Source organism: Pithys albifrons, chromosome Z (genome assembly GCF_047495875.1).
Source record: "Pithys albifrons albifrons isolate INPA30051 chromosome Z, PitAlb_v1, whole genome shotgun sequence".
NCBI classification, from domain to species: domain Eukaryota; kingdom Metazoa; phylum Chordata; class Aves; order Passeriformes; family Thamnophilidae; genus Pithys; species Pithys albifrons.
Window position 1 is genome coordinate 48980330 of NC_092497.1, and position 26387 is coordinate 49006716.

Sequence of the window (26387 nt, forward strand, 5' to 3'; positions counted from 1 at the left end):
TGAAGCAAGACATTCAGGGTGTAATTCTAAAGTCTTCTTTTACCACTCAAGGAGAGGGTATTGTGGAGGGTAAGAATCACAATGGGAAAGAAAGCTAGATATTTTCCAGACAAAACTGGGAGAGTAAAATGAAGTATTTTTTCTCCATTTGATATGTCAGTAAAGAGATAATTTGCAAAATTTTTATATGGTTCACAGGAAGAGAATACATTCTGAAACCATACCTTAGGTAAGCCAAAGCTGTGTTTTTTGGAGACCTATTTGCAAACTGAGCCACTGTGCACAAGGTGGAAGGTGCCTGTATTCCCCATTCAGCCTCGGCCCACAGCAGTCATTAACACGAAGCTACTTCATGAAGTACCCCATATAGACATCCTTCCTGTTAGGTAAACATAATGCACCTACGATGGCTTGGCTCCAGTGAAATTTTTTCAGACCAGAGAAGCTTGGAGGAGAAGATACAAGCATACAGATCTGTAATAAGGGCAAAACATTTGCCTTCTGTATGTATTCAGCAAGCAGCTGCAGATTCCCTGTGGCACAAAAAAATTGCTCTATTTATACCCGCCAAAAATACAAGCAAATTCTGCAGTTTGCTCAAGCATTCTAGCAATAAAAAGCAGAGTTGTTTTTTCAGTGACAGAAGGAAAATGTGAAAATGGGAGCTTTCACTGACTCATCACAATCATGGGGATTATTACACAACTAAATTGTTTTTTCCAAACTACTATTTCCACACAAACAACTCATTTGCCATTGTGAAGATGAGTGTTATAGTGGAAATAGACCCTTCTGTTATTGAAAAGGTTGCCTTCTCCCTCCACTTTTGAATTAACAAAATGTATATGGACAAATTGTTTTATCTATTCTTCTCATTTTAAAATAACTGCCATTGTATTAGCTTTTCCTAATATTTTCAATTATATCTTACATTTTATAGTAGCATCAAGCAGTTATAGTCAAGGGCTTGTTCTGCTACCTTCACATCTCTGGTTTTTACATTCAGTGAAATTTTTTTTTTTTAGAGCAGGTAATTTTGATCACATCTCCTCTGATATATTACACCAAATTTTCATACTATCAATATTTCCAAAGAATGGCAATTTTCTGCTATATGAATGCATACAGAACACATGCTGTCTGTACATCAGGCCAGCAGTCCAGGTCTGATGGCAGTGACCCACCTTCCTTTTCTAACTCTTCCATTTAACTGTCTAACCCACAGTTTTTGACCTCCTCTGTGAACAGACACACTCCTTATGTATATCTTGAAATATCTGGGAGAAACGACCGCTTTGGCAATAATACTCCATTGTGGGTGAGAATGTCCATAAAATTTTTCCACTTAGAAAGTTGTTTAAAGACATTTATGCTTTCAATGGCAGCTTTCAGACCCTGTGGGTACAGATTGGGGCAGTGCTGCAGATCCCCCTCTGTGGGCTGACACAGATATCTCACTGGGGGAAACTCAGCTGTGCCCAGGGACGACTAGAGCCCCTATTGCAGACAGACAGGGACACTGCAGACAGACAAGCATTTTGAGAGCATGGTTAATGATGAAGCTACCAGGAGATTTTGCATCTGTTTCTGCAATGTAGAAATCTTTCAGTTAGGAACAAACAGAAATGAGGAGAAATCTTCAATAGTACATTTCAATGGGTTCAAGTATATGAGAAGAGTCTGAGTTATTCCATTACTTGAGGTAAGTGGTGATAAAAACTTGGCATAAGTTAAAAAGACCCATTTTTAAGATTAAGTTTCATAATTAAAATTTTGAGGTTATCTGTAAACTGGCTTTAAGCTCATTTTCTGGCTAAAGCAACAGCAATATTATTTAGGGGAGCATATTCTCTTCCCTACATCCCAATGGCTCATTTGCATTTCAAAGCAGTGATTCAGACTTAGTTCAGCCATAACTGTGGTGTCCTAACTGACTTCTTAACGTGTCAAACAATGTCTGAATACACCATATGCTTTGCCATGTTGAGGCCTGGCTGCTCAGTGTCATGGCTTCTCCTAAATAGTTTTATCTTCCACAGCTCTTCCCTTTTCATTTTGATGCCTATATATAGCTAAAAGATTTTCCATGGAAGGCTCTGACAAGCACTTTAAAATCTAGATAGATTATATCCATACAGTCTGCTTAATGTCTTTGTATTATGTGTCAGTATTTTCCTACATGGAAATGGCTTTTGTTTCAGGTTGTTTCACTTTAATTCTTACGATGCCATCCTGAGCAGTTTTGTAACACATAGGCTTCAACAACTTGAAAGAAGATAGTTCAACCTTTTTTTAGAAAGGAAAAAATTGCAGTTTTCTGGGAGCATAGAAACATTCCAGAAATGTTTTTTTGTTTAACTGATATATTTAATCAATTTCATGCCCCACAAAAATGTTTACAGGAGCAATAGAAATGAAAACATCCTTAGGAATAATTTTGTCTGAGATTGTGGAATGTTAAAAAATTAATATTTTTTTACAATTAATTTTGAATTTTGTTCGTGGCAGTGTCTGTGTTGAGACCTGCAGAAGCAGGTGGAGAGACAAAGTTGAAAAGTAAGTGTAAGTCACTAGCGAAGTTAAAACACTTGATGCCTTTTGTGTGGAAGTGTTACCTAGAAACCCTTAACCAGCTCTCCCTACTGGAGATGATGGTTCTATGACTCTGAAAATGGATAGCATTTCCCTTAGAGTCTTTCTTGCTTTTCTGGAAGATATATATGTAATGACAAACTACAAAACTCGTTGTCATTGGTCATCAGGTTGACCAAATGAGTAAAAGAGTTAAAAATGAACAGGCTGAATCAGTGGAGCTGCTAGACTTACTAAGCAAAGTTTTAAGTTTAGAGTTAGTCTTAGTTCCTAAGACATTGCTAGTTGGCATTTGAGAGTGAATACTGAGATGAATACCACTTCTTCATTTTATTGAAAGCATCTACTAGTGGATGCTGGTGAGAAGATAGTAGATGGATCACTCTTTGTCCATGTGCTGGTTTAAAGGTAAGCTGGCAGGAGAAAGGAATCCAACACAAAAGAGATTATAAGTCAGAGTTACAATTTTAAGACAATATTACAATAAATTCAATGGCACAAAGAGAAATTGGTTTTAACCCACAAAACCCAGAAATATAACCCAGAATCCTGGGGCACAAACACAATGGGGTTTATTAGACCCTGTACTGAGACCCACGTGGTTCCCCCAAGTCCAAAGTAAAAGCAAGTGAAAAAAACATGTTGGTGCAGATGACAGTTGCAGTTTGGTCAAGAGTGGTTGCCTCTTCTGTTTGAGGTTCTGGTCCTCCTCTGGATCCGATGAGTGCTTCCCCAGTCCCCCCCCCCTCCTTTCCCCCCCCCTCTCCCCCCCGCCCCCCCGCATCAGGTTCAGGTGGGAATGCCCAGTACCTCCCCTAGGGTGTGAAGGTGCTAATGACTGCCTGGAGGGGAATTATCAAAGTTCTTATCTGATAGGTTTCTTTAACACAAAGCTTACAGCCTGAGGGTGTCAGGTGTGCCCTGGGCAGCTGCTGCAAATGGTCTATTAACAGTTCCTGAGAAATCCCATAGAGGGTTTAGAATACACAGCTTTGGTTACACTCACACAGTGATAAACTGGTCCTGGCTTGCTGAACTAGGACAGTCCAGAACGTCATGAATTATGTTATTCAATATAACTGAAAATTAATTACTTGCAAGACAGAAAGTGCAAAAGGAAAAAAAAATCTCCTTTACTGCTTTTAAACACTTGAAGAATAGGCCCAAGCCTGCAAAAATTCTTTAATGAGCCATTCTTGATAGGTGCTGCTGTGCTGTTTCCTACAATAAGTCCTTGCATTACTGAAATGAGTGTTCTTTTTTCTTTTTTACATTTTCTTTACAGAGCACCATATTACAAGTGAAGGTTTGCTAAGCATAGATAATGTTAAGACAAATCTTTTCATACTGCCAAAATCATATTTCACTGTAAAGAAGATAAATTTCATGAAAAATAAACTAATGCCCCTTGATTGAAATCTGGGACTTCAGGATCCACAGAAACTTCCATACTCAAATTTAGATTCCTTTTTAAAGAAAACGGAAGGTTAAAGCTCAGCAGGTTTGAAGAAACCCATATTTTTTTTATTTTAGTAATTTCTCTTAAGAATTATATTGTAAGACACAAGATGTATTTCAGTTCAGGGGATCTTCAACTGAAAAATAAACTCTGTGCTTATGAGGGATTCAAACCTTGACAAAAATACAATGTTTCTACTAATTAATGTGGAATTTTCAGCTGCTACTTCATTGTTTTCTACAAATATTCCTAAAGGGCTCTTTCTTAACTGAGACTCTCTATATATGTGTGTATGCAAGGCAGGTTGTGTGGTAGACTGCTGTCTTAGGAGGCAGACTGAGGAAGTGCAACTTTGTCCTATAAGATAGTGCTTCAAACTTAGGAACTTAAATGCACTGGAAAACTCATACTCATTTTAAGTTCAGCACCAGATGTCAGCAGAGCTTTAAGTAGCTGGTTCACAGTCCAGTTTTTCAGAATATATGTGGCAACTCACATACCATAACAAATGTACACTGACATGATAACCACTTTGTGAATTACTGGGAGGTGAAGAATTGCTGTTCTCTCTCCCTCTTCAGGTGTCCTCCTGTGTCCAGTATGTGAGCAACTCAATATTTTGTGGTGCACAGATCTGTTCTCCTGCTTATTCTACAGGGACTGCTTGGGCACAGCTGTGAATTTCTCCCTCTGCAAGAGGCACTCTGCTGCTGACTTATTCACCAAATGGTCCACACCACCCACTTTAGGGGTTTGCTGGGTTGATCTCAGACAGCAGATAAGCTTCCTCAGAGTTGCTCCACACTGTGACCTCTCAGTGGGGTGGGGAAGAGGACTGGGAGAGAAAAAGTGGAAACAAACAAGCATAAAAAGTAATTACAGATCAAAGTAAAGACAGATTATTAAGTATAAGAGAAAAAAGGGGGGAAAATCAAGTGATGCAAAGGAAATTGCTCACTATCACCCAGCAGCAGAGTGATATCCCACTGATGTCCAAGAGTGGCTACTTATGACAAAACTTGTCTCCCAGGTTTTATTGTTGAGCATGATGTTATGTACTGTGTTAGGGAGTATCTCTCCAGTCAGCTCAGGTCAGCTGTTCAAACTGTCCCATTCCAGCCACTTGCTCATCCCTAGACTATGCCTTGGTGAAGAGCAGAGTGAGAAACTGAGATGATGAGCAAGCAGTGTCCAGCATCGTTGTTTTTTTTTATTAACTATTTCTGTCACAAATGTGAAACAAAATACCATTTGGGCTGATATGGAGAAAATTAACTACACCACAACTAGACCCAGCACACAGGAGGCAAACTACCCCTTGCTGCTAGTTCAGAGCATGCAGCATGGGTACTTTTAAGCTGGTAAAGATGGCTGGTCAGTGCAGCATAGGTGTGTGGTAGATCTGCAATGGAGCAGAGCTCTACATCAAGTGTGGGGGATCTCTAAGTCCAGTGTATGGTGCAAACTGACCTTTGTTCAGACAACAAAAAATTGGTTTTCAGGCATGCTGCCAAGGAAGCTTTAAAGCCCTGCAGTTTTCCTTCCACTACCTACTGTAAAAGAACAGTTCCTTAAGAGGTACAAAATAGTAATACATGTTTCTCTAACCATTCATCTCACCTTCTGTAAAAGTTGCCACTGCTTCACAGGCCTTCCTCATTTGAGGAAAAAAAAAAAGAAAAAGCACACCACACCAAAAAAAGGGACAATAAACAGCAGCAATATTTACCTGCCCTGCCATGTCCTGTTCTTGTCTCTGTTTTTGCTTCTTCAGTGGTATTATCTATCTTGTTGCAAGAGAGATTTGCTTTGAACCCATGGTGAAATACTCTTCCCCACTGTCCTCCACTGAAATCCCTGTGATCACTGTGGGAACATAGAGAAGGATATAAAGAAGGCAGGGCTTCACCTCAGTTCTGGGCTGAGATGCGTTAGCCAACCTGGGATGTCTCAAGTACAGTTATACATACTGTGAGGTTCTCTGTGGCAGCTTCCCACTTTGTCCCTTCTAGGCTCAACGAAGCATGTAATACATTCAACTCTGTACCTTTTTGACTTAGGTAAGACTATGTTTGTCCTTATCCACACCATCAGATACCATGCTAGACTGGGTTCTGCTAGAGAAGCCCAACATTTTGACTTATTTCCTATTCATGTGCACTTTTGTAAGTGGACACTAGTTTTGGTAGCACCTAGCCCTTTATTTAGTTAGCCTATTAGAAAAAACCCAAACAGGGTTATATAAATGTATGTATAATTTTATGATATAATACAAAATCCATTAATTTTTGATTATATGCCACTTTTATATACTGGTAAGTTGATCTGCCTACATTACTGGGTTTTGTCATTAAACAATAAGAGGAATACATAAGAATATGAATCCTTTGTGCTTTTTTATGTCTGGAAGTACAAAAAGCATTGCACTGTTTCCTTTACAACTCTGCTTATGTCAGTCAAGCAACACACCTAGCTGAAAATAATAATTTTTCAGTTAAATCTCTAAGGAGGCAGAGACAGAATGACAGAGCCACACGCTCTGTCAACATAGGCAAATGATACAGAAACAGGACCTGGCATGCATGACAATCGCAGATGACACAGATCTTTGACTACAGCATAATATTTTTTTTCCAAGAATATAATATAATTTTCTCCAGAATTGTATGAGAAGACGTCTACATAGAACCATGTGACACTCTAATTCAGTTTCACTGAAGTCCTTAGGGGCCTGATGCAAGTCTTTGCCAATGCATGGAAGAACCTTGCCCAGCTGTGAATTTGACTCCTCTTGTATAAATCAGTCTCAGTCCTGTTATAAACTGGTTTCAAAGAATGTGACAGATTCTCACAAAAAAATGCTTCTACATCTTCTCTATAACAAATTTTAGTGTAACTTAAAATCAGTTCTTGTTTTTTCTCAGATTTTATTTTATTATTTTATTTTATTTTTTTATTTTTTATTTTATTTTCTTTTTAAATTTAATTTAATTTAATTTAATTTAATTTAATTTAATTTAATTTTATTTTATTTTATTTTATTTTATTTTATTTTATTTTATTTTATTTTATTTTATTTTATTTCTGCATGGAAAAAACCCCAGTGATATTACAACATAAACGCTAACTGCATTTCTCTGCTTGAAAGCAGTCAGAGAGAAACCACTAAGTAGTCAAACATACAGACTGACAGGCAGCAAATCCAAATCCTGATGTACAGAAAACTGTGTAGAGTTTACTTGTCAAGAAGTTTATAGGGAAAAAAACCCCATACTACTAATAAACTTTAAAAAATTACCTTGGGTAAACTCACCCAAATACAACTAAATAGGACAGATTTTCTCCAAATGTAAACATGTTAAGTACCATATTCAAGGAAAAAGATGCTGGCTTTGGTTCCTGTAATTGTATTTGTAGCCAACATAAGGAACAAATATGACAAGGTTGCCCTTTCCAGTTGCTCCCTGAGCTGCACACAACAAATTCAGCCTGTTTCTTTCCTCTTTTTTTCTCTTGCCTAGTCATTGGAAAATTGCCATTGCTGAAACCAGTATAAAATGCCTTTTCTTGTCTTTCTGCTTCTCCTCTAGTTGAAGCAGCTCAACGAGAAATCAGAGAAATAAGCTTGGCAGCTTCCAAAGGTGGTTGTTATGGGATATTTTTGTTGGTTTTTGTTCAGTTTGTTGGTTTGGTGTTTTTTCTGTTGTTAGGGCTCTTTTTTTTTTTTATTTTTATGGAGACATCCACCTTATACAAGTTGACTTCAGCATTAACAATATATAATATAGGAGCAGCTCCACAGTATAAAATATATGAGTACCTCCTGGGTATGGGTTAAAGGCAGGAAACCACACTTATCCTTCTCCCATGGAAAAATAAATGGGGGGATAAACTGTAGCTGAAATGAGTTGCATGGGGAAAAGAGAACATCTAATGTTATCCTAATCTGAGAGGAGTCTTTTTGATGTCTTTTGTGTTCATTTTTCGGTGAGGCTTATGGATTTCCATCTCTAGTAAAATTAATGAGGATTTTTTTTAATTTAATGCCATTACAATATATATTACATCCTGAAGAACACTCTTGTAAGATTGTGCTTTATCATGGTATCATATTCACACTCAGGCTTCAGATGAATAGGAGTTTCCATGTTTGCTTGTTCCACATCAATCCCTTTGAAAAGTGATAAGCAGGTCCAAAGTGATGTGAGACTTCAAAAACGTAACAGATATTTTGGAAACTGCACATCTGCAACACAGTATTCTTACAGAGATATTAGTGTACAGGAAAGGTGGAGATAAGTTTATATCCTCAAAAATGGGCCTTTGTTTTGCAGCAGCTAGCAAAACAGAGCATGCATCTCTTTCCCTGTTGAAAAAACCCCAAACTTGCATGTTGTTTCTTTCTCATTCTGCTATGGGAAAGGGAACACAATATATTGATGAGAAATGGCTCTCTTGGAGCTGCATTTTTTTCTGTAATCTGTTAGACTAAGAGCACTTGTGTCACAGACCAAGCAAAGAAGGTGTCTTTGCCAAGGTAGAGGAATAATCATTGCACTGAAGCTCCACAAATGTTTTGGATCTGGCACTAGTGTGATTTTTTGCCCAGTGGATGGCTTCTAGAGGCAATATGGAAATATACGTGTGAGACTGCTGGTTGCTATGTGAGGGACCTTTCTAGAGATACACAGCTCAAGCAGTCAAAACTCTCAAGTGGTAACACTTTCCAAGGTTACGTGGACTAAGTTGCCACTGTGGTTCATGCAGTGGTGTTGGCTGAATAAACCGGCTGTCTGCCCACTCAGGAGCTGCAGGAGCTGCAGCAGATGACTAAGGGTTTGCGATCGAGCCACTAGAGGGAGACAAAAGGCCACATGCCCTTCGTCTATGCCACCTGCTGTCTTCTGATGACGCTTTTGTAACCATCTATGCTGCTTTCATAGGCTAAAATTAAGTCAGACTAACTGTTGTGGTAAAGAGTAGCACTGTTCAGCCACCAAACATGGCCGAAACAGTGTTCGGCCACTTGCCAAAAATGAACACTTCCATTTTAACTTTGCCTTTGGCAAAGCCAAAGTGTGTAATCCTGGGGACAAAAAAACCCAATCTGAATCAAATCAACCAACCAACAAAGCTAGCAAAAACAAATTAAAAAAAACCCAAAGAAAAAAACAAACATAAAACCCCTCAAAAAACACACAAAAAGACCCCAACAAAAGCCCCAGAAACCTCACAAACTAGTAAACAGGAAAAAACCAAACCAAACCAAACCAAAAAATCCAATCACCCAATCAAAGAAAACCCCAATAAAACAACCCTCAATCAAAATTCATGTGGTTGTTTTCGTAACAGATGTATGTAGCCTGTTGAAGAAATTTACATGTGCATATATAATTCATTTTATAACTATTACTGCTCTGCTGTGTTTCAAACTGAAGTTCAAGAAACCTACAAATTTATACAAATACTTTTGTTGCATGGTCCTTTTGGAATTGTTCTACTGAAGCTCAGCCTGCTGGGTGTTTTTCTTAGGATGTATTACAGGGAATTCATGTTTAGAAAAAACTCCAGTGCAAAATTCAAACTCAATTCTCCGTGCAAATAGTCGTTTAAAAGCAAGAATACAGTCTACAATGAAAACACTTAGTGAACTGCACTAAAGAAGATGATTCAGACAAACCCATGGTTAGGTTTTTATTCTCTAGGAATATTCTTTCTCTTCTTACTCTTCGTCTCTTCCTTTTTTATGTCATTCCTAGTCCCAAAGATCATAGAATCAATCATAGAATCATAGAATCACTTCGGTTGGAAGAGATCTCTGAGATCATAAAGTCCAACCCTTAGTCCAACCTCACTTTGATTACTAGATCATGGTACTAAGTGCTACATCCAGTGTCACCTTAAAAACCTCCAGGGTTGGAGAATACACCACCTCTCTGGGCAGGCCATTCCAATGCCTGACCACTTTCTCTGTAAAAAGCTTCTTCCTGATATCCAACCTAAACCTCCCCTGGAAGAGCTTGCCCTGTTGTCCTACTGTTGATTGCCTGAGAGAAGAGACCAATCCCCACGTGGCTACCATATCATTTCAGGTAGTTTTAGAGAGTGATAAGGTCTCCTCTGAGCCTCCTTTTCTCCAGGCCAAACGATCCCAGGTCCCTCAGCCTTTCCTCATAGGACTTAATCTCAAGTCCTTTCACCAGCCTTGTTGCTCTTCCCTGGACCTGCTCCAGCACCTCAACATCTTTCCTGAACTGAGGGGCCCAGAACTGAACACAGTACTCCAGGTGTGGCCTCACCAATGCAGAGTACAGGGGAAGGATCACTTTCCTCATCCTGCTGGTCACACTGTTCTTGATACAGACCAGAATGCCATTGGCCTTCTTGGCCACCTGGGTACACTGTTGGCTCATGTTGAGCTTCCTGTCAATTAGTACCCCCAGGTCCCTTTCTGCCTGGCTGCTCTCCAGCCACTCTGTCCCCAGCTTGTAGCGCTGCATGGGGTTGTTGTGACCAAAGTGCAGGACCTGGCATTTGGCCTTGTAAAACCTCATCCCACTGGAGTCAGACCATCTCTCCAGCCTATCAAGGTCCCTCTGCAGAGACCTCCTTCCTTCCAGTAGGTCAACACTCCCTCCCAGTTTGGTGTCATCAGTAAATTTGCTGATGATGGACTCAGTCCCCTCATCTAAATCATCAATAAAGATGTTAAACAGGACTGGACCCAACACAGACTCCTGGGGAACACCACTAATGACCGGCCACCAGCTGGATGCAGCTCCGTTCACCAGCACTCTCTGGGCCCAGCCCTCCAGCCAGCTCCTAACGCAGCACAGAGTGCCCCTGTCCAAGCCATGGAGAGATATAATGTTACTCCTTCAGCTGTTTGAAAAACTCAAGCTACAGTTGTCAGTAAAAAATTAGAATTTCTGTTCTGGATCAGGATGAAAAAAATAACAAAATTATGACAAAGTGTATGTGAATAAATGTTGAACTCTTTTGGGAATTTTTATGGAAAGAGAACATTTCAGTAATTATGTAAGTAAAAATGTAAGTAAATGAACATTTCAGTAAAAATGTAAGTAATTTCAGACTGAATCAGGAGTGAGTGGTCTACCTAAGTCTTTTCCCTTTCTTGCCTCCTTTCTTATCTTGGGGTCCAACTGGGCCACCCCTTCCATAATACTTCAGTTTCTCCCTGATTTTAAATTATCTTCTCTGTCTTATAGATGAAGAAAGAAAAGGCACAAGGGTGCAAGAAGCCTGAAGTTAGTTCCTGTGATTAGTTGGTCAAAAGCCTTGTCATATTGCATACTAAGGAGAAAAGGAAACCCATAAACAAGATAGGCAGAGGCACAAACATGACAGAGAAATGCAAATGTAATAAAATGAGAAACAAGCCTGGTTAATTACAGTAATTGATGGGCTAGCAGTAAAGTGGGATCACATTGGGGCTTTGCCAGCTGATAAGGATGCAAACTCAAGGGGTCAGGATGCTGGAGTGGTTGGTGGAACTGTGCTAGCTGCTGAGAGAATGTGGGAACAGGATTCAGGGAAGAGTGAGCATCAGAAAGAAAGGAGTATAAAAGGACTCAGTTGCCTGTAAGTTGACTAGTCAATATGTTGGTCTGACTGAGCCTGACACCAGATGACTGCAAACTAATCTACCTTCTTATTAAATTCTTTCTTATCTAACTACATAATCTTGCTCTGTATCCCATGGGCATGGTTGTAAGTACCAGATACTGGGGAAATTGATGAGATGTATTTGGTGTCAACAATTGGAGTTAGGCCATGGGTTTTGGTGCCCCAGGCCTGTGGTAGCAGCTACCAAAGTGAGTGGGGTCTCAGTGGCAGCAGCTGGGGCAGGGAGGTATCTTGGGGACCAGTCACTGGGGTTGGAATGGTGTGCGTTCAAAAAGCCATTAGACTAATACTGGATCAAGGCGGAGAAAGCTCGTAGAGCAATTATCAGAAAGGAGGAATGGTCCATGTTAGAAGACGAGGTTGAAATAACTTGCCTTTCTTTTTTCCCCATAAAGATGAAGACTAGAGGCAATGCTGAAATAGTCATAAGCCGTGAGGACCAGGAAGAAAGGAGAACAGACTTATTTCAGTTATAGAATAGTATCAACTGGATTTTAATTTTTGTTCTTGTGCCAATTATGTGTTTAGGCTGGGAGCTAGAAGAATCCCTTACTAGTAGAGGATTAAGATGTGTGGGATAGTTTATGAAAGGAAATACTTTGGCCACAAAACTTCTGTTAAAAGACATCTCAGAATGATTATTAAAAAAAGCTTATTTAGTCATAGCTATCTGAGCTCACATGGGACTACTGTTTATCACTTCTGTGTTCCTACAGAACACTTGGTTCAGCATCTTCTATTAGAAAATGTGCTGAAAAAATAACAAAAGAAATTCAAAGACTCTCTATGCAGGGCTGGTCTTCAGCCTTCCTCCAGATAATTCTTCTGTAGTATGGCTATCTCTGCTACTGTCATTCTGCTGCAGGAGAAGAGTTCAAAACCCAGAATTTATGTGCTTCTTGCTTCAGCACTGTAGCACTAGGGCTTGATGTGACATTGTGTGAATACTCAATTTTCTTTAGGGAAAAGTGGATTCTTCTCCCCTTTTCACTTGTTTTTTTTTTGCGCACACTTTTTCCCACATATGTAAACTATGTTTACTTTTGTGTTCTCACCTAAAATAATGAAAATATGACATGTATTTGAAGCATTCCTGCTCCTGATTGTCATCAAATAAAAACAACACAAAGAGCCAAAGAAACTCATGAAGATGGTGGTGTGTATACAGTAGTCAAGAAAAGAGGCAAATAATTGAAATCTTCAAAACTTAAGTCTTCTCTAGGACTGCTAATAAAGGAATAGAAAAATTTCAGCCTGAAGGGTGCTGAATGGAGTGGTGGTTCAGTTCTCCCAGACACTGAGTGTGGGATCACAAACCACCCCGAATGTGGGAAGATTGGTTGGGAAGTCTGCAGCCCCTTGGAAAACCAGCAGAACTTGAAAACTACGCCAGTAACAGAGTTGGAATAAACGTCTCCAGATATTGCTGTCCCTTGCATTTAAAAGAAATGTAGATTGCATATGTAAACCTTGCTCTGTACGAGATTGTAAAACCTATGTTGAATTACTCTTTGTTCTTCTTCCCCTTGTTTCATGAATAATGGATTAACTTTAGGCCTCTGCTGTAGACAGATATACAAACTGTAAATTCCTTAGTTAAGAACTATTTTGCATGTTGCCTGCCCCTGGGTTGTAGAACCTTACATTAAGCAAGAAGCTGTACAATAAGATGTCTTTATTCCTCCCTCCGAATAAAGTCCGGTTTTGACCGTCTCACCTGAGCAGCTGTAAGAATAAGCATATTTCCCCCTTTCACTGAAAACAGCTGTCCATAAGGACTAGGCAGCTTTTCTGAGTCAGGATAGAGTTTGGTGAAAATTCTCACCACTGCTGCCAGAGCATTCACAGCTACTGTCACCAAGCACCAGTATGCAGGGAGACACAAACAGCACTTGCTCAACTTCTGCTTTTTCCATGTTGCTCCTATGTGAGTTATCCAGAGATCCTACCAAAGGGCGGAAGGAATGTGTCCTGCAATCTGCCAGTGTTGACACAGCTTATTATGAGGGGGACCAGATATATTTTGCTAATGGCTGGCAGGAATTAAAGGGCTACTAGTAAAACACAGACATTGCTTTCTGCAGCAGGCCTGATATTTAGAAATGGAAGTATGACAGTAGTTCGATGCATGTGTTTGTCTGGAATTTGTCTGATCCATGCTGTCAGCACACACTTACATGAGTTAAATGGGGTTTTGAAGCTTCAGATTTGTTCTAAGTGTAGATCTGTTTAATGATGCAGAAGTCTTGACCGCTGTTCATAAAACCCTTAAGATGTGAGAGGCTTTGTCAGGACCTGTTTCTTGTTACCTGCTTAGTGTTGCTAATCAAGCAAATGGCTTGCTGAGTTGTACTACTAGAGCTGACACAAAAGCCGTGGCTTCCTTGTCAACCAGAGAATGAAATATATAGGTACTGAAGCTTTGGATGCTGTACTGAGCTTTTGCTTCTATTTTGCCATCTGCATGAAGATACATGGGGATTTTTTAAAAGTCACAGGAATATCCACTTATTTGATCCATACTTCTTGTTCACAGATGTGCTGGGGACATTGAATTCACTGCAAATAGCTTTACAATCATGGAATTTTTTTTACATTCTTTCTGGATGCACTTGTCAAGATCAAATGTAGACTTGGGTTTTTTTGCTCCAGGCTAAAACCTTGAGTGAGGAAAATGCTTAAGCATGTGTTAAAGTACAGGCTGCAGAGCTTTGTTGAAAAGCTGTAGGTATAAGAACACGTGTAATCACAAACGCATACTGAAGAGCTTTCCTAAATTGAGACTTACCCTCAGAATAGTAATTTTTTAGATGATAACTGTAACACAAGCTTAGTGATCCTCTGAATTAAATTAGTTAACCCCTGGTAGCATTAAGGAGAGAAATTATTTTTCATTTTATATTTAAAATGCAGAAATATGTGAAAATTAAAAAAAAAAAAAGAAGAGCATTTTCTTATACAAAGGCACCAGGTCACTTCCTGCTATGTTATTCAGTATTTTAAAGTATAAAGATTTATTCTGCTAAAATGAGAGAGTGAGGTGGGAATGTCAAACAAGCTGCATATTAAAATCAAGGAGTCTGATCACATAATAAAGGTGAATTTAAGTCGCTGACCTGTGGTCAGTTAGAGTGGCCTGCTTGCTGTGGAGAAACTAAATGATAAAAAAGAGAAGTTTTCAAGGCATCACTTTTCAGAAAGCCAAAAATTACCCACAAGCTGTACTGTCTAGAAATATTGAAGCTCCAATCACAGATTTCAGTGCAAATCAGACCTCTTTGTTAGGCACTGCTTAAATTAGGGATGCATTGAAGTAATCAGTATTCTCTTCAAAAATTTTTCTGAAAATTGTTCTTTGTTTTTTCCCTCCATATTCATTTCTAAGGACGCCTGATACTGAAGTGAACATACTGGGGAAGAGGCAGGAGCTTATTTTTTTTACTGTGAGTTCAGATACCCATACATTTGATTATAATGTGCCATTGGTCAAAGCTGCCCCAAGCACTGTAGATTTTAGACTTGACTTCACACACAGTTAAAACTGGCAGGTGGGTAGGAATATGGGAAAGGTACACATTGAATAACTGGCCTGGAAGATAATTGGAAAACTGGCAGGAGTTTGGGGGTTAAAGTGTTTTAAACAAAAAATGCAGGATCTAGCATGTGACTGGTTGCTAGTCAGGTCTCTCTGAAATACTGATAGAGATGCCAAAACTGTATGATGGGACAGAGTGTAGTCTCAGCAAGTTTGCTATGCTCCCAGACTGAAGGGAATGTGAGATACACTGAAGAAGAGGAATGCTCTTTAGAGGAACATAGACAAGCTAGAGATATGGGCTAATGGATACCTCCAAGGCTTCAGTATCAGCAAATGTCAGGTTTAGTTTGGGCTCCCCTGTTCACCTGAAGGAAGACACTAAGGCAAGTTCAGTGGAAGCCACGGAGATGCAGAGGGGACTGGAGAAAAGGCAGCAAGAAGTGCTTTTGTTGAGCTTGCGAATGAGACAGTGAAAGAGAGCTTTTCTGGCTGTCATCAGCTCCTTTGTGGCAGGGCACTGAAATAATAGACTCCTCTCAGAGATGCATCAAAGCCAGAAGACACTCATGAAAACAAAGGGGTCTCACAGGAGATTGGAAGATATCTTTCTTTCCTGGATTGGGGCTCAGTGCATAGGCAGGGAGGCCGAGTAAGACTGAAGGTTCTCTGCTCTCAGTCATCTTCCCCACTTTGTGGCCCAGAGAAAACAGGTGAAGTGTCAGGCTGGCTTATCTGAGAACTGAGGAGGAATCTATGAACAAGTAGATGTGGGGTTTCATTTAAAAACCAGAAATGTGGGTTCTTGAGTGAGTTCTTTCAATACTGAATCTTGCTGTCTGTGTTTTTTACTGCTTGCCTACTGTGTCCCATTACACAGCTATGCAGAGACTGGAGTTCTTGCCCTGTGTGCATGCTTCATGTTGAATTAATTGGGAGAATGAGACCCTTCCTCAAGTCTGAGCCCCAATTAAACACAGTGTGGGACGTTTAATCTGTGAGGAACTTGTCGGGAATCCTGTGAACTACCCCCGATTATTGCAGATCACCCATGAGCAACAGTATCCAGTTTGATTTAGGAAAGGAGCGTGAGACGTGCACGACAGACAACAGACGACAGAGCAGCCGGAGGAAAGACGTAGAAGGGCTGATAAAGGGAGAGATTCCTGCTTATCGCCCCGGCAAGCTGGGGCCAAGGAGGGTGCTCCCGCCGGTCTGCGGGGACCCGCAGACCCGGTGCAGGCGGTTGCGGAGGGCGGCGCGGCGCGCAGGGGCGGGCGGCGGGCGGGGCGGCGGGCAGCACCATGCGGCCGCGGCTCCCCGCCCTCCCGCTCTGGATCTGCGCGGCGGCGGCGGCGGCGGCTTCCGCGGGGCGGCCGGGGGGAGGCGAGACGCCGCCGCTGCCCTCCGCATGGAGCCGCGGCCGCCCGGCGCCACCGCCGCCGCGCTGCGAGGGGCGTCCGCGGCGCCGGGGGTGACGGGCGGCGGCGGCAGCGGCGTCGTCGTCGGGGCGCCCTGCGGAGGATGTGGTGAGTGACGGAGGCGTCGCGGTGTGTGCGTGTCTCTGTATGTGCGTGTGCGTGTGTGTGTGCGTTATGTGTCTTTGCGTATGTGTGTGTGCGCGCGCGTGTGTGTGTGTCTGTGTGCGTGGTGTGTCTCTGTGCGTGCGTGTGTGTGTGTGTCGTGCGTGCGTGCGTGTGTCTGTGTGTGCGTGTGTGTGTCTGTGTGTGCGCGCTCCCGGCCCGCCCGCAGGCCGCTTCCCCGGACCCCGAGGCGGCGGGTCCGGTCCGCCTGCCGCCCGGTCCCCGCGAGGCGCTGTCCGCGGTGCTGAGCGCGGCGCCGGCGGCGGGCGCGGCCGATCCGCTGCCGGTGGGCGCGGAGAGGCGCGTAGAGAAGGAGGGGTTCCTTCCCTGGCTTCCACCCTTGGGGTGTACTACCGATGCTGCCTCGGCAGAGAGGGATGGTCGCTAAGCTTGGTGTGAAACTACCTGGCCGAGCCTTGCTCGGTCGCCCGCAGGGTTTGTGGTCCGGTCATGGCAGAAAGCAGCCGGGAGATGAGACGACGAGTAATTGGGTAGACCATAGGGTGACACAACACATCTCGGGGCAGCCGTCCAGAACTGGTGAGGTTTTCAGTTTGCATTTCTAGACAGTATCTTCTCAACATCTGTTTGCAGCAGAAAAGATAGAGTAGCTCTGTGGCACCCTGCCGTTTTGCAAATGAAAACATAGACTCAGTTTTTGCTTTGAATTAACTTAAATGAATTTTAAATCAGCTGATGCTTAGCTGCATTATTCTCATGTTTTCTTACTCTTGAGTCACACTGTGACTAGCGCTGATAGTTATGGAACAATATGTCCTTACTCCTCTGAGTAAATATGTTTCTTATAGTGGAAACTTCTCTGAATGTAAAAAGTAGTAACTATACACTTCTTTTCAAGTCTTTCATTCTTACAGCCAATGTTCAGCTTCTTTTTCCTGTGGCAGCTCAACATTCTTCTCCACTGTTATCCTGCAGTACTTTTTGTAACAAATGTTCTTCATTTGTATAAATAGTGAACTGCACAGTTGCTTTTTTGGTATTGTGATAATTTCTGACTCTTTAAAACATTATTTCTCAAATGTGCTCTGTGTGTGTGTGTGTGTGTAGGTGTTAGGAAGCCATGCTTTGCATTCAGTCATCCATACGTCTTAGTGGGAACTGAACTCTGCAAGCCTTTTGCTGTAAATTTATGGCACTTGGAAGAATGTTTGTTTGTTGTTTGTTTGCTGAAGTTGAAAGGACTTTGTCTGTTTGAAAGGTACAGTTTACCACAGGTGTCACAAGGCAAAGACTCAAGAGGAATTAAACTGTATGATCACAAGACTATTGTCCAATCAGGTAGGTTAGCCATGGGTAAGGACTGTTCCTCAGCTGCACAGAAGCTGGCAAAGTGCCTTTCTGAAGGTGGGGTTCTCTTTACAGGCTGAAAGCTGACACAGGCTAAATGGGAGTCCATGAAAATCCTGAGTTTGAGGGAGTCACAGCCAGCAAAATCTAAACTCCCTTCAGTACCTACCCAGACTCCTTTGTGGTTCAATGGGATCTGTACTTCACTTACTGATGTGTCCAAGCTTGTAAGTCCTATCTCACACTTGCTGACTTTGGCCTCTTCTTGTCTGATCAATAATACTAGACCAATTTCTAACTTTGTTTCTGAGATGAGAATAGGTTATTTCCCCTGAGTTTACTTTGAAGAAAATATTGCTTCTATGCCCTCTGAGGTGTTGATTGCTCTTCTTTAGACTGTGGAAGAGAAAAAAAGGGCAACTTGAGAAAATCATGTCCTGCCTCACATTCATAACTTTTCCTTCTGTGTTTCCTCATGTCAGTGCTTCTGCTGGCTTTAAGCAGACCTCACTATGGGCACAAATTTTCTCCAGTGTTTTGAAGGCAGAGACATAATTTTGGAAGGCTTAGGTGTGTAGATGTTCTGCTGGCATGACTGATCATGCAAATAATTCTAGGGGCTTCTATATTGGACTACCTGTTGGACTAATGACAAGAAATATATGACATCTAAGTAGAATCCCATAGAAGCAGATTATTTGGGAGATAAAACCTCAGCACAGGCATTCAGCTAGCTTTCCTCACCTTTGCACAGAAGACAAAGTAGGGCACTTACCCTAAATCTACTTGTTGCTTGTGCCATACCAATGTTCTCTCATAAGTTCTTCAGGGCTGTCAAATGATTCCCATGCTGGAGCTGCAGGAGGGGCAGCAGAGCACTTGCCCACAGCTGGCAGAAGTGGGCTCTGATAAGGAATAGCTGTACATTTGTTTGGTCATGCTTGCTGTGCAACCCAGATGTTCTTGTTACAAGTACTCATCACCTCTTGCAATTTATTTTCCTGTTTTCAAGTGGCAGTTATAACAGGCAGCAGTTAAGTATCCCTGTATTTGAATGAGCCAGCTTTGCATTTATGGATAATAGAGATGGCTATTTCCTTACACAATTAAAGATGTGACCAGTTGGTAAGCCAATGTGTGTGCGTTGACCATAGGCAGACATTTTATTTTTCTGTCATTTCTTAAGGCTGTAACAAGTAATATCACAAGTCTTGTATTTATTTGTATTTATGTAGGCAGAAATTTGCTCTGCAAAATATGTTTATACTAATCAAAGTTTGTTTAAATTACTGACCAGGGTGCCTAAAATCCATTTAATCTATTGACCAGTTAAATTTTATTTTTATGTAATAAGTAAGTGAAATGTAGAAGATTTTGAAAGTATTTTTTGTACCTACTCATCAAGTCAAACTGCCTGTAGATGGTTAAGTTTGCTTTTAAATGTAAGCAACTTAAAAATGCATTTGAAGACCCAAGTTAAAAATAGATTGCTTGCTGTTTGCCTGTACCAAGGAGTCTATTTTTTGTCTTTATTCAGTAGTTGGCACACAGGCATTGCTGGGGGATGTTTCAGGCCTCCTCTGTAGCAACTCAGCCCTTGGATTTCTGTGTTAAATAATTTTTGTTTGGTTAGCAGTCATATTTCTCCATGACTTACAGATGTTTCTCATCAAATAGATAGGAAAGAAGTATGTTAGTTTATTCCAACCTCTGAACATATTTTCAGCTCACTTTTGGAACAGTGACAGGACTTCACTGTCACTTTCACAACTGCACTGAAATTCAAGGAAATGACCAACCCTGAAATCTTTAAGTTCTTGACTCTCCATTGTACTTATGGTTTATAGATTTTCCCAGTGCCACTGAAAATAAACTCCCCCAATAGTTCATTTTAAAAGGTTTTATCTATAAACATGATTTTGAAGCTAGCTAAGGTTAATTAATGTATCTCTTTAAAATTAAAGACGTGACAGTATCTGGAAATACCTATTTGGAATTCATATGCATGCTTTGTTGAAGGAATTTCTCTTTCATTCTCGTATACAGATATTTAAAGCTGTATAAATTCTATGTTTAGAGCATGATATAAGCAGAAACAGATTTTATGTATTTCTATGTGTTCAATATATATATTTATATTAAAACTGTCATGTAAAGCAGGTATATGCAGTGTGGAGACATGACCAGTATCTCTTCAAAATACTCTGTTATTTTGTAGTTTGGAAGAGAGTTCTAGTTTTGTAATCTGAAAGCAATCAACCCCACTTTGGAATGTCTGAAATTGTTTCTTTGTATTTCTTGGATAGGACTTCTTGTTGGGATAAGTACATTGCTGAAGGTCTGGACAACTGATCCTGATGAAACATCCTGCCTGAGTGATCCTTTTGGGATTTCATCTGTGTTGCTGTGTCAACAGCTGCTAGAATTTTTGGATGTTTCTCCAACTTTTTAGTAATTTCTTTGCAGGGTTTTAGGTGCCTGTCACTAGCTCTGTTAGGTTGGAAAGTAGTGTTTCTACTTGCCTTCTGAAGGCTGAGTTTTGCAGTCTTTCCAGTCTGCCTGTCAATCATACTTATTCTAAGACAGAGACTTATCCTAACAGCCAAACTTTTGAGGTGCTAAAGGTTTCCTTTAAAGTGAGCACTCAGCTTTCCTGCTTGTCTGGGGTCCAGTCCTGTGCCCTTGAAGCAAGTAGGGTTTTTGATATTTCCTCTGGTATTTGTAGAGCCTATACTGGGACAGGGACTGTGCAATATTGGCAGGAGACTGGAGCTTTCCTCACATCCCACACACATCTTAACTCACTATCCTTTCAATTTGCACATTAGAAATAATAAGGTTTACCTTAACTCACTATCCTTTCAATTTGCACATTAGAAATAATAAGGTTTCATGACCATCCCTTCCTCATGCACACACACTGTTCTATCGTCAGTGTTTCCATTCGAATGGCTTGTGCCAGAAAGGTGAGCAGGACTTGCCTCTGTTTTTCTCATGTGCCAGGTCACGCTGCTCAGATGCTTCCATGTGCATTGTCAGCAGCAAAAAAATTGTGAGTATGGACAGTTTTCTTCCAAATAACATTGGTGATTAATTGCATCAGAATATCTTCTTTTCAAGATGCAATCAAAATACATCTAAATAAGAAATGTGATTATATAAAACTTTGTAGGGGAAATAAAATGAAGACTCAGGCAACTTGTAAACCATTTCCCTGATTTATATATGTAGGTATGTGTATATCTATAAATTACATAAGGATTGTGCTCTCATGCCTGTTAGTACTGTGTTGGCATAGTGATAGCAATTGTTATCATTTATTAGATTGCAAGCATTTCTTTGTCCACAAATAGGACAAAAGATTGTATAATGCTCTGGAATATCATAGGTATATTGCTGCTGTCATTCCAAGATCGTCTTCAGCAACACAATGCGTATCTAAATAGAATGCATTATGGTCATTACCTTAATAAAATGTGAGTCATGTGCACCAGCACTTTCATTCTTAAAATACTTCAGTAAACTGGTATATCTGTTTGCCAATATATACAGCACACTGTGGAAGAGAAACCTGTTGCTGTATGGACAAAGAGTTTCCAGCATCTTCCCTGAAACTCTGTGCTTAATTTAGGCCTTTTTATGTGAGCACACTAATGAACATTTTAAGCACACTTGCCAGATGTATGTCATTACCAAGTTTTAACTAAAGCTATAGAAGTTCAACTATTGTAAAGTCTGTTCTGACTTAACAAAGTCCTAGATTTGAAATGACAACTAAACACATCAATTTCTTCTGAAGGACAGACCGAAAATCTAACTGCTTTATAGCTAACTCTGTATGTGATGGTCCTGTAGTTATTGACTAAAGGTAGCAACAAATTACCCTGAAACCAGCATTCAACCTAAGGCTTTTCAGTAGCAATTTATGACTCAGAAAAAGTTTCATGTTTTATTTTGAGAAATATATGCATGCTCTGGGGACATAAAAGGGAAAGTTAAAACTGCACCAGCTGTCAGGCCCACATTGTGTGTCCATGCAGGAGATCAGCAGGTGATCAGAGGGAATTTGGAAAGTTTTGCATTTGGGGAATGCTGTGGTACTTCTGTATTTCAAATGGATTTTCTCACTAGCTGGGAAGAAGCAGTCACTTCAGGGATGTGTAAGGAACATTAAAAAATGTCAACTTTTGACAAAGACATAAATTTCTGAGGAAATAAAACCCTGAAACCTTCAGTGTAATTAGTTAATATATTTTCTATAGCGTTCTGAAAATATTTTCATAATACTGATTTTTTTTAAACAGGAATTTAAAAAAGGGTATTTAAAAAGCCCTAATCTCTGCATAGTACTGCATCTTCTTTTCATCATGCTATCAAGTCTTTTACAGCAACAGTCAAAATTAATTTATAGCCCTCCTGCTTTGACAAGAACAGTTGTCATTTTTTGAGCTGATATCTCTATGGATATGTTCATAATGTCCTTGTGTGAAAGAGTATTTGGGAGCTGAGCAGAGGAAGGGAATCTGATTCATAACAGGTGATTAGGAACTCAAGTTCTGGTACAGCTGTCTGAAACATTCATTCTTTCTTGTGAGCACAGGCTATATACATGGTGACTTCATTCTTCTCTCTTCTCAGTTATCACGTTTGCTGTGTAAGCCTGATGGAGAACAGTTAATTCTACTCTACTCCTTTTATACTGAAATTTGTATAACCATGAGAAACATATCAACCCCAGAGAGCAAATGTATTTTTATTTCTTCCATCAGTGAACATTATCTACCATCAAGAACAGTTTCACAGAATCAGCTGGCAGTTTAGAATTGTGCAGGATTGCTTTTTAAAAACAAAATTTATGTTTATAGTGATTTTTTTTTGTGAATTATTTTTAAGTGCAGAGTTGTATGATCAGCTCCTCTGAAGTACTTGTGTTTAATAATCTATTACTGCATATTCTAGGAACAAACGGTGCAAAATAAACCTTGTGGTTCCTACAAGGTATCTTACTGGCATGTGTTGCCTCTTTCAGCCTAAAGGTAGGTGGCTTCTTCCATTCTGTGTATGAAAGTGAAGCATCTGCAGTTCCTGCTGGCCTCTATGGGCCTCTTTCTAAATTACTGCCACCTTTTGTCAGTGTTTTTGAGTTGGAGGAGAGCAGGTTGTGTCATAGAAGGTTGTGCTGTTAAACAGGAATTGTTTTACAATGTGCTGATGAGTTTTATTTCTGCTGTTGATGGCAGAATAATAGTGGTGTCATATTGTTGCTAGCATTCAACAAGTTTTCTTACAGATGGTGGAGATAAAAGATGCAGTGCCCGTTGTTTGAGCTGCAGTGCTGATAACAAAGCTTTGCCACAGCTGCTTCAGCTGCCAGTGAGGCAGGGTCCTTGGAGACTTTTGGCAGGATCTGGTCTCCATGCTTCACTGGCCAAGAGCAGAAGTTTACGAGCACTGTTCATTTGTTTATTTAGGGCAGCTGGTTTTTGTCAGTGGTCCCCTGCAGGTCAAACATGTTTAAACTTAATCAGAGAGAATTCTCTTTTCTTTCTTACCTAAATGTTTTGCTGAACCTGACATATGGTAGGGGAGGTTTTAACTCATGTTTTCTATTAGGGACATCACTTGTGTGGTGTTAGAAACCTCAAGCACCATAAGCAAGTGGATCCTAAACATTTCAGGCTAAATTGGTTCTCTGACATGTTTTTGGAATTATCCAAAATGCCGATTTACAGTAGAGTGTGTTTCTGCACTGAAGTCAGCAGCAAAACTTGCATCGGCTTTTGCTAACACAAGAATGGCACCTGAAGCTATAGTGTGTATGTGTATGCATGTATGGCCAGGCTTCGTGAATGAACAAAGATTTGGGCAGGGCTCTCCCCACGTGGGTGTGCCCTTCCAGCCTGCACAGTGGATTTTTTAGGTGAGGCACAGCGTGTGCAGAACTGGCCCCACCCTTTAACTCCTAAGGTTCATCTGCCATGGCCGAGTGAGCTTGGACAGTGACAGTGAAGTCCTCAGGACTAAAACCTGCAGCCCCCCCCCCCAACCCAGTATTCCCAGGAGGTCTCCTATCCAAGTACTAACCGGGGCAGACCCTGCTGATCTTCCAAGATCTGACTGGATCAGATGTCAGGGATCCATTTAACTGCCTTGAAGCTATAGTGTAGTCCAGCCTAAACTTCATTGGAAAGCGGCTTGGGATATTTCAGTGAACATTTCAAAATAATATTTCTCCCTTGACATCTGGTAAATTGCATAGCTAAAAGTTTCGAGATATATATGTGGTCAATTGTACATCAGATGTTTTGTTCCATTTCATGCACATTGCGATATGCATCCTTCTAAAGAGTTGTAATGCTTTAACAGTGTAATCAAGATAAGATGGAATATTAATGAAATGCATTTTTTTTGTACTAGGGATGTAATACCTTCTCATTATTAGCGAACTGAAGATTTCAGTAGAAATTACTGTAGTTGATGATTGAGCCTCTTGGGGATTTATTTTATTACCCAGTTTGAATTAAAAACAAAATAAAACAGAATTATGTTTATCTAGGAGGTGTTTTCCAGATGTAAAGAAGATTTTTGACAAGGCTGAAGGTGTGAACCCTGAGGTGATAAATATTTTTTTCAAAACCACCATTATCTAAGAAAAGCAATACCCTTCCAAGAGGCGATTAGATCTTTTGCTGAAGATTAAGGCACTGGTATCAATCTCATAATTACAGATTTCAAAGGATCCTGGGGGTGAACTTCAGTAAGGATAAATCTTAGCAAAAGCACCAACATCTGAGAACAAAGATACATCCTAAAAACCCAAATAGAAGAAAATAGTAGCTTTTCCAATTATCTATTGCAAACATTTTTTCTGGGAACCTCAAAACTGCTGAGTGAGTATGGACATTTGAATCTATTTAGTTTCTTGTTCAGAAGTTGTAGGAGAAGTAGGGTGAGTAGATTCATAGATGTCTTGAAAATCTACCTATTTTTTGCTTAAAGAACAAAAATCCATAATGGTCTGCAACTCCACTCTCTGGGCACCTTAAAGTTATTATAAGCATCTTGACTCTCAAGCAATTTATTCTTACAACAGGTTGTGTGATTCACATAGATTTCTGGTGAGTAGTTAGTATTGGATTTGTGATGTTCTCTCTTCTTCAGCAAGACCTGCTGTGTCATGGAGAACTCTGTAGGACACACAACCAACTTTTTTCCTACCCTTCAGTAAACTGTGGATTTACCTTCAATAACACCAGAAACAACATAACACTGAAAAGATTATCCTAACACTTCTTTCTTCCTGGTGCATAGAAAAAGGATGCAGTGGCTTGATAGATGCTGTGCAGTGACTTCAGTTCAGCTGGAGTGAGGTTTTTGTGCAATTGTGCTAAATAAGGGTTTTGTCTGACTTGGAGCCACATTCTCAATTCTTTAATTGACTTGGGATTTTCTTTTGGCAGGACAGGATGTTCTGCTTGGTTGGTGAAAATGTCTTACTTTATTGACAAGTTACGAAGGTCAAGAGAAACACACAGTTAGGTATGTATTCAGAGACATCATCAGAAGATGAATAGCAAGGGAGCCAAGGGAATAGAAGTAGTCCTTTTACAAATACAAATCAAATTTAAACCTTCTTCAGGTTTTTAACTGTAACTGTCCATGTTTTTAATTTTCAATTCCAGTCTCTTTTTATGTATAATTTCTCTTCTAGAAGGCTAATTTTCTTCTTGCTTCTGAAAATGTTCTCCAGACATGGAATGATGAATAATCTCTTTGCAGGTGCAGTCAGAATTGGTAGTTTTTCTCCTGCTGGTGATTTGCTGTAGTTATTTTGAACACTAATGCTTCTGATTAGATCCACTGACTTTGAGATTTAAATACATATGGAAAGTATATTTGTGGTCTAATGTTATCTTAATTGTACATCCTTTCCCAACTCTGGGTCCCAGGAGACCTCTCAGCTAAAAAAAAATCTGGTGTTGTCTTTTAATCTTACTGTAATTAGGAGTTCAGAAGAAGTTTATTTCATACCTCAGAGTTGCCAGTGTTTCTTAAACTGAAATTGTAAGATAGTTACTTATAGTAGACATTTATAAATAAAAAAAGAAATTGGTAGAAGACAATAATTTTCTTTAAAACTTCTATTGTTCAGAGGCATTTGTTATTTCTGCATCTCTCAAGAAAGTAAATATCTGCATTAATAACACAGAATAACTGTTGACTGCTGTATTGTGGTATTGATTTAATAAATCCCTTTGAAATT

The 26387-nt window shown here is 40.2% G+C and overlaps 1 protein-coding gene across 2 annotated transcripts in view; it reads left to right on the top strand.

Moving 5' to 3' along the window:
* Positions 1-16578: 16578 nt before the first annotated feature.
* The window catches only part of NRG1 (neuregulin 1), a 483648-nt gene continuing 473839 nt past the window's right edge, over positions 16579-26387 (top strand). The window contains exon 1 of one of the 2 annotated variants that reach the window (XM_071580239.1): positions 16579-16762. In XM_071580239.1, the coding sequence (XP_071436340.1) occupies positions 16645-16762 (118 nt within the window). In that variant the 5' untranslated portion in view covers positions 16579-16644. The remainder of the gene's footprint in view (positions 16763-26387) is intronic. The other variant, XM_071580242.1, reaches the window with a different exon arrangement.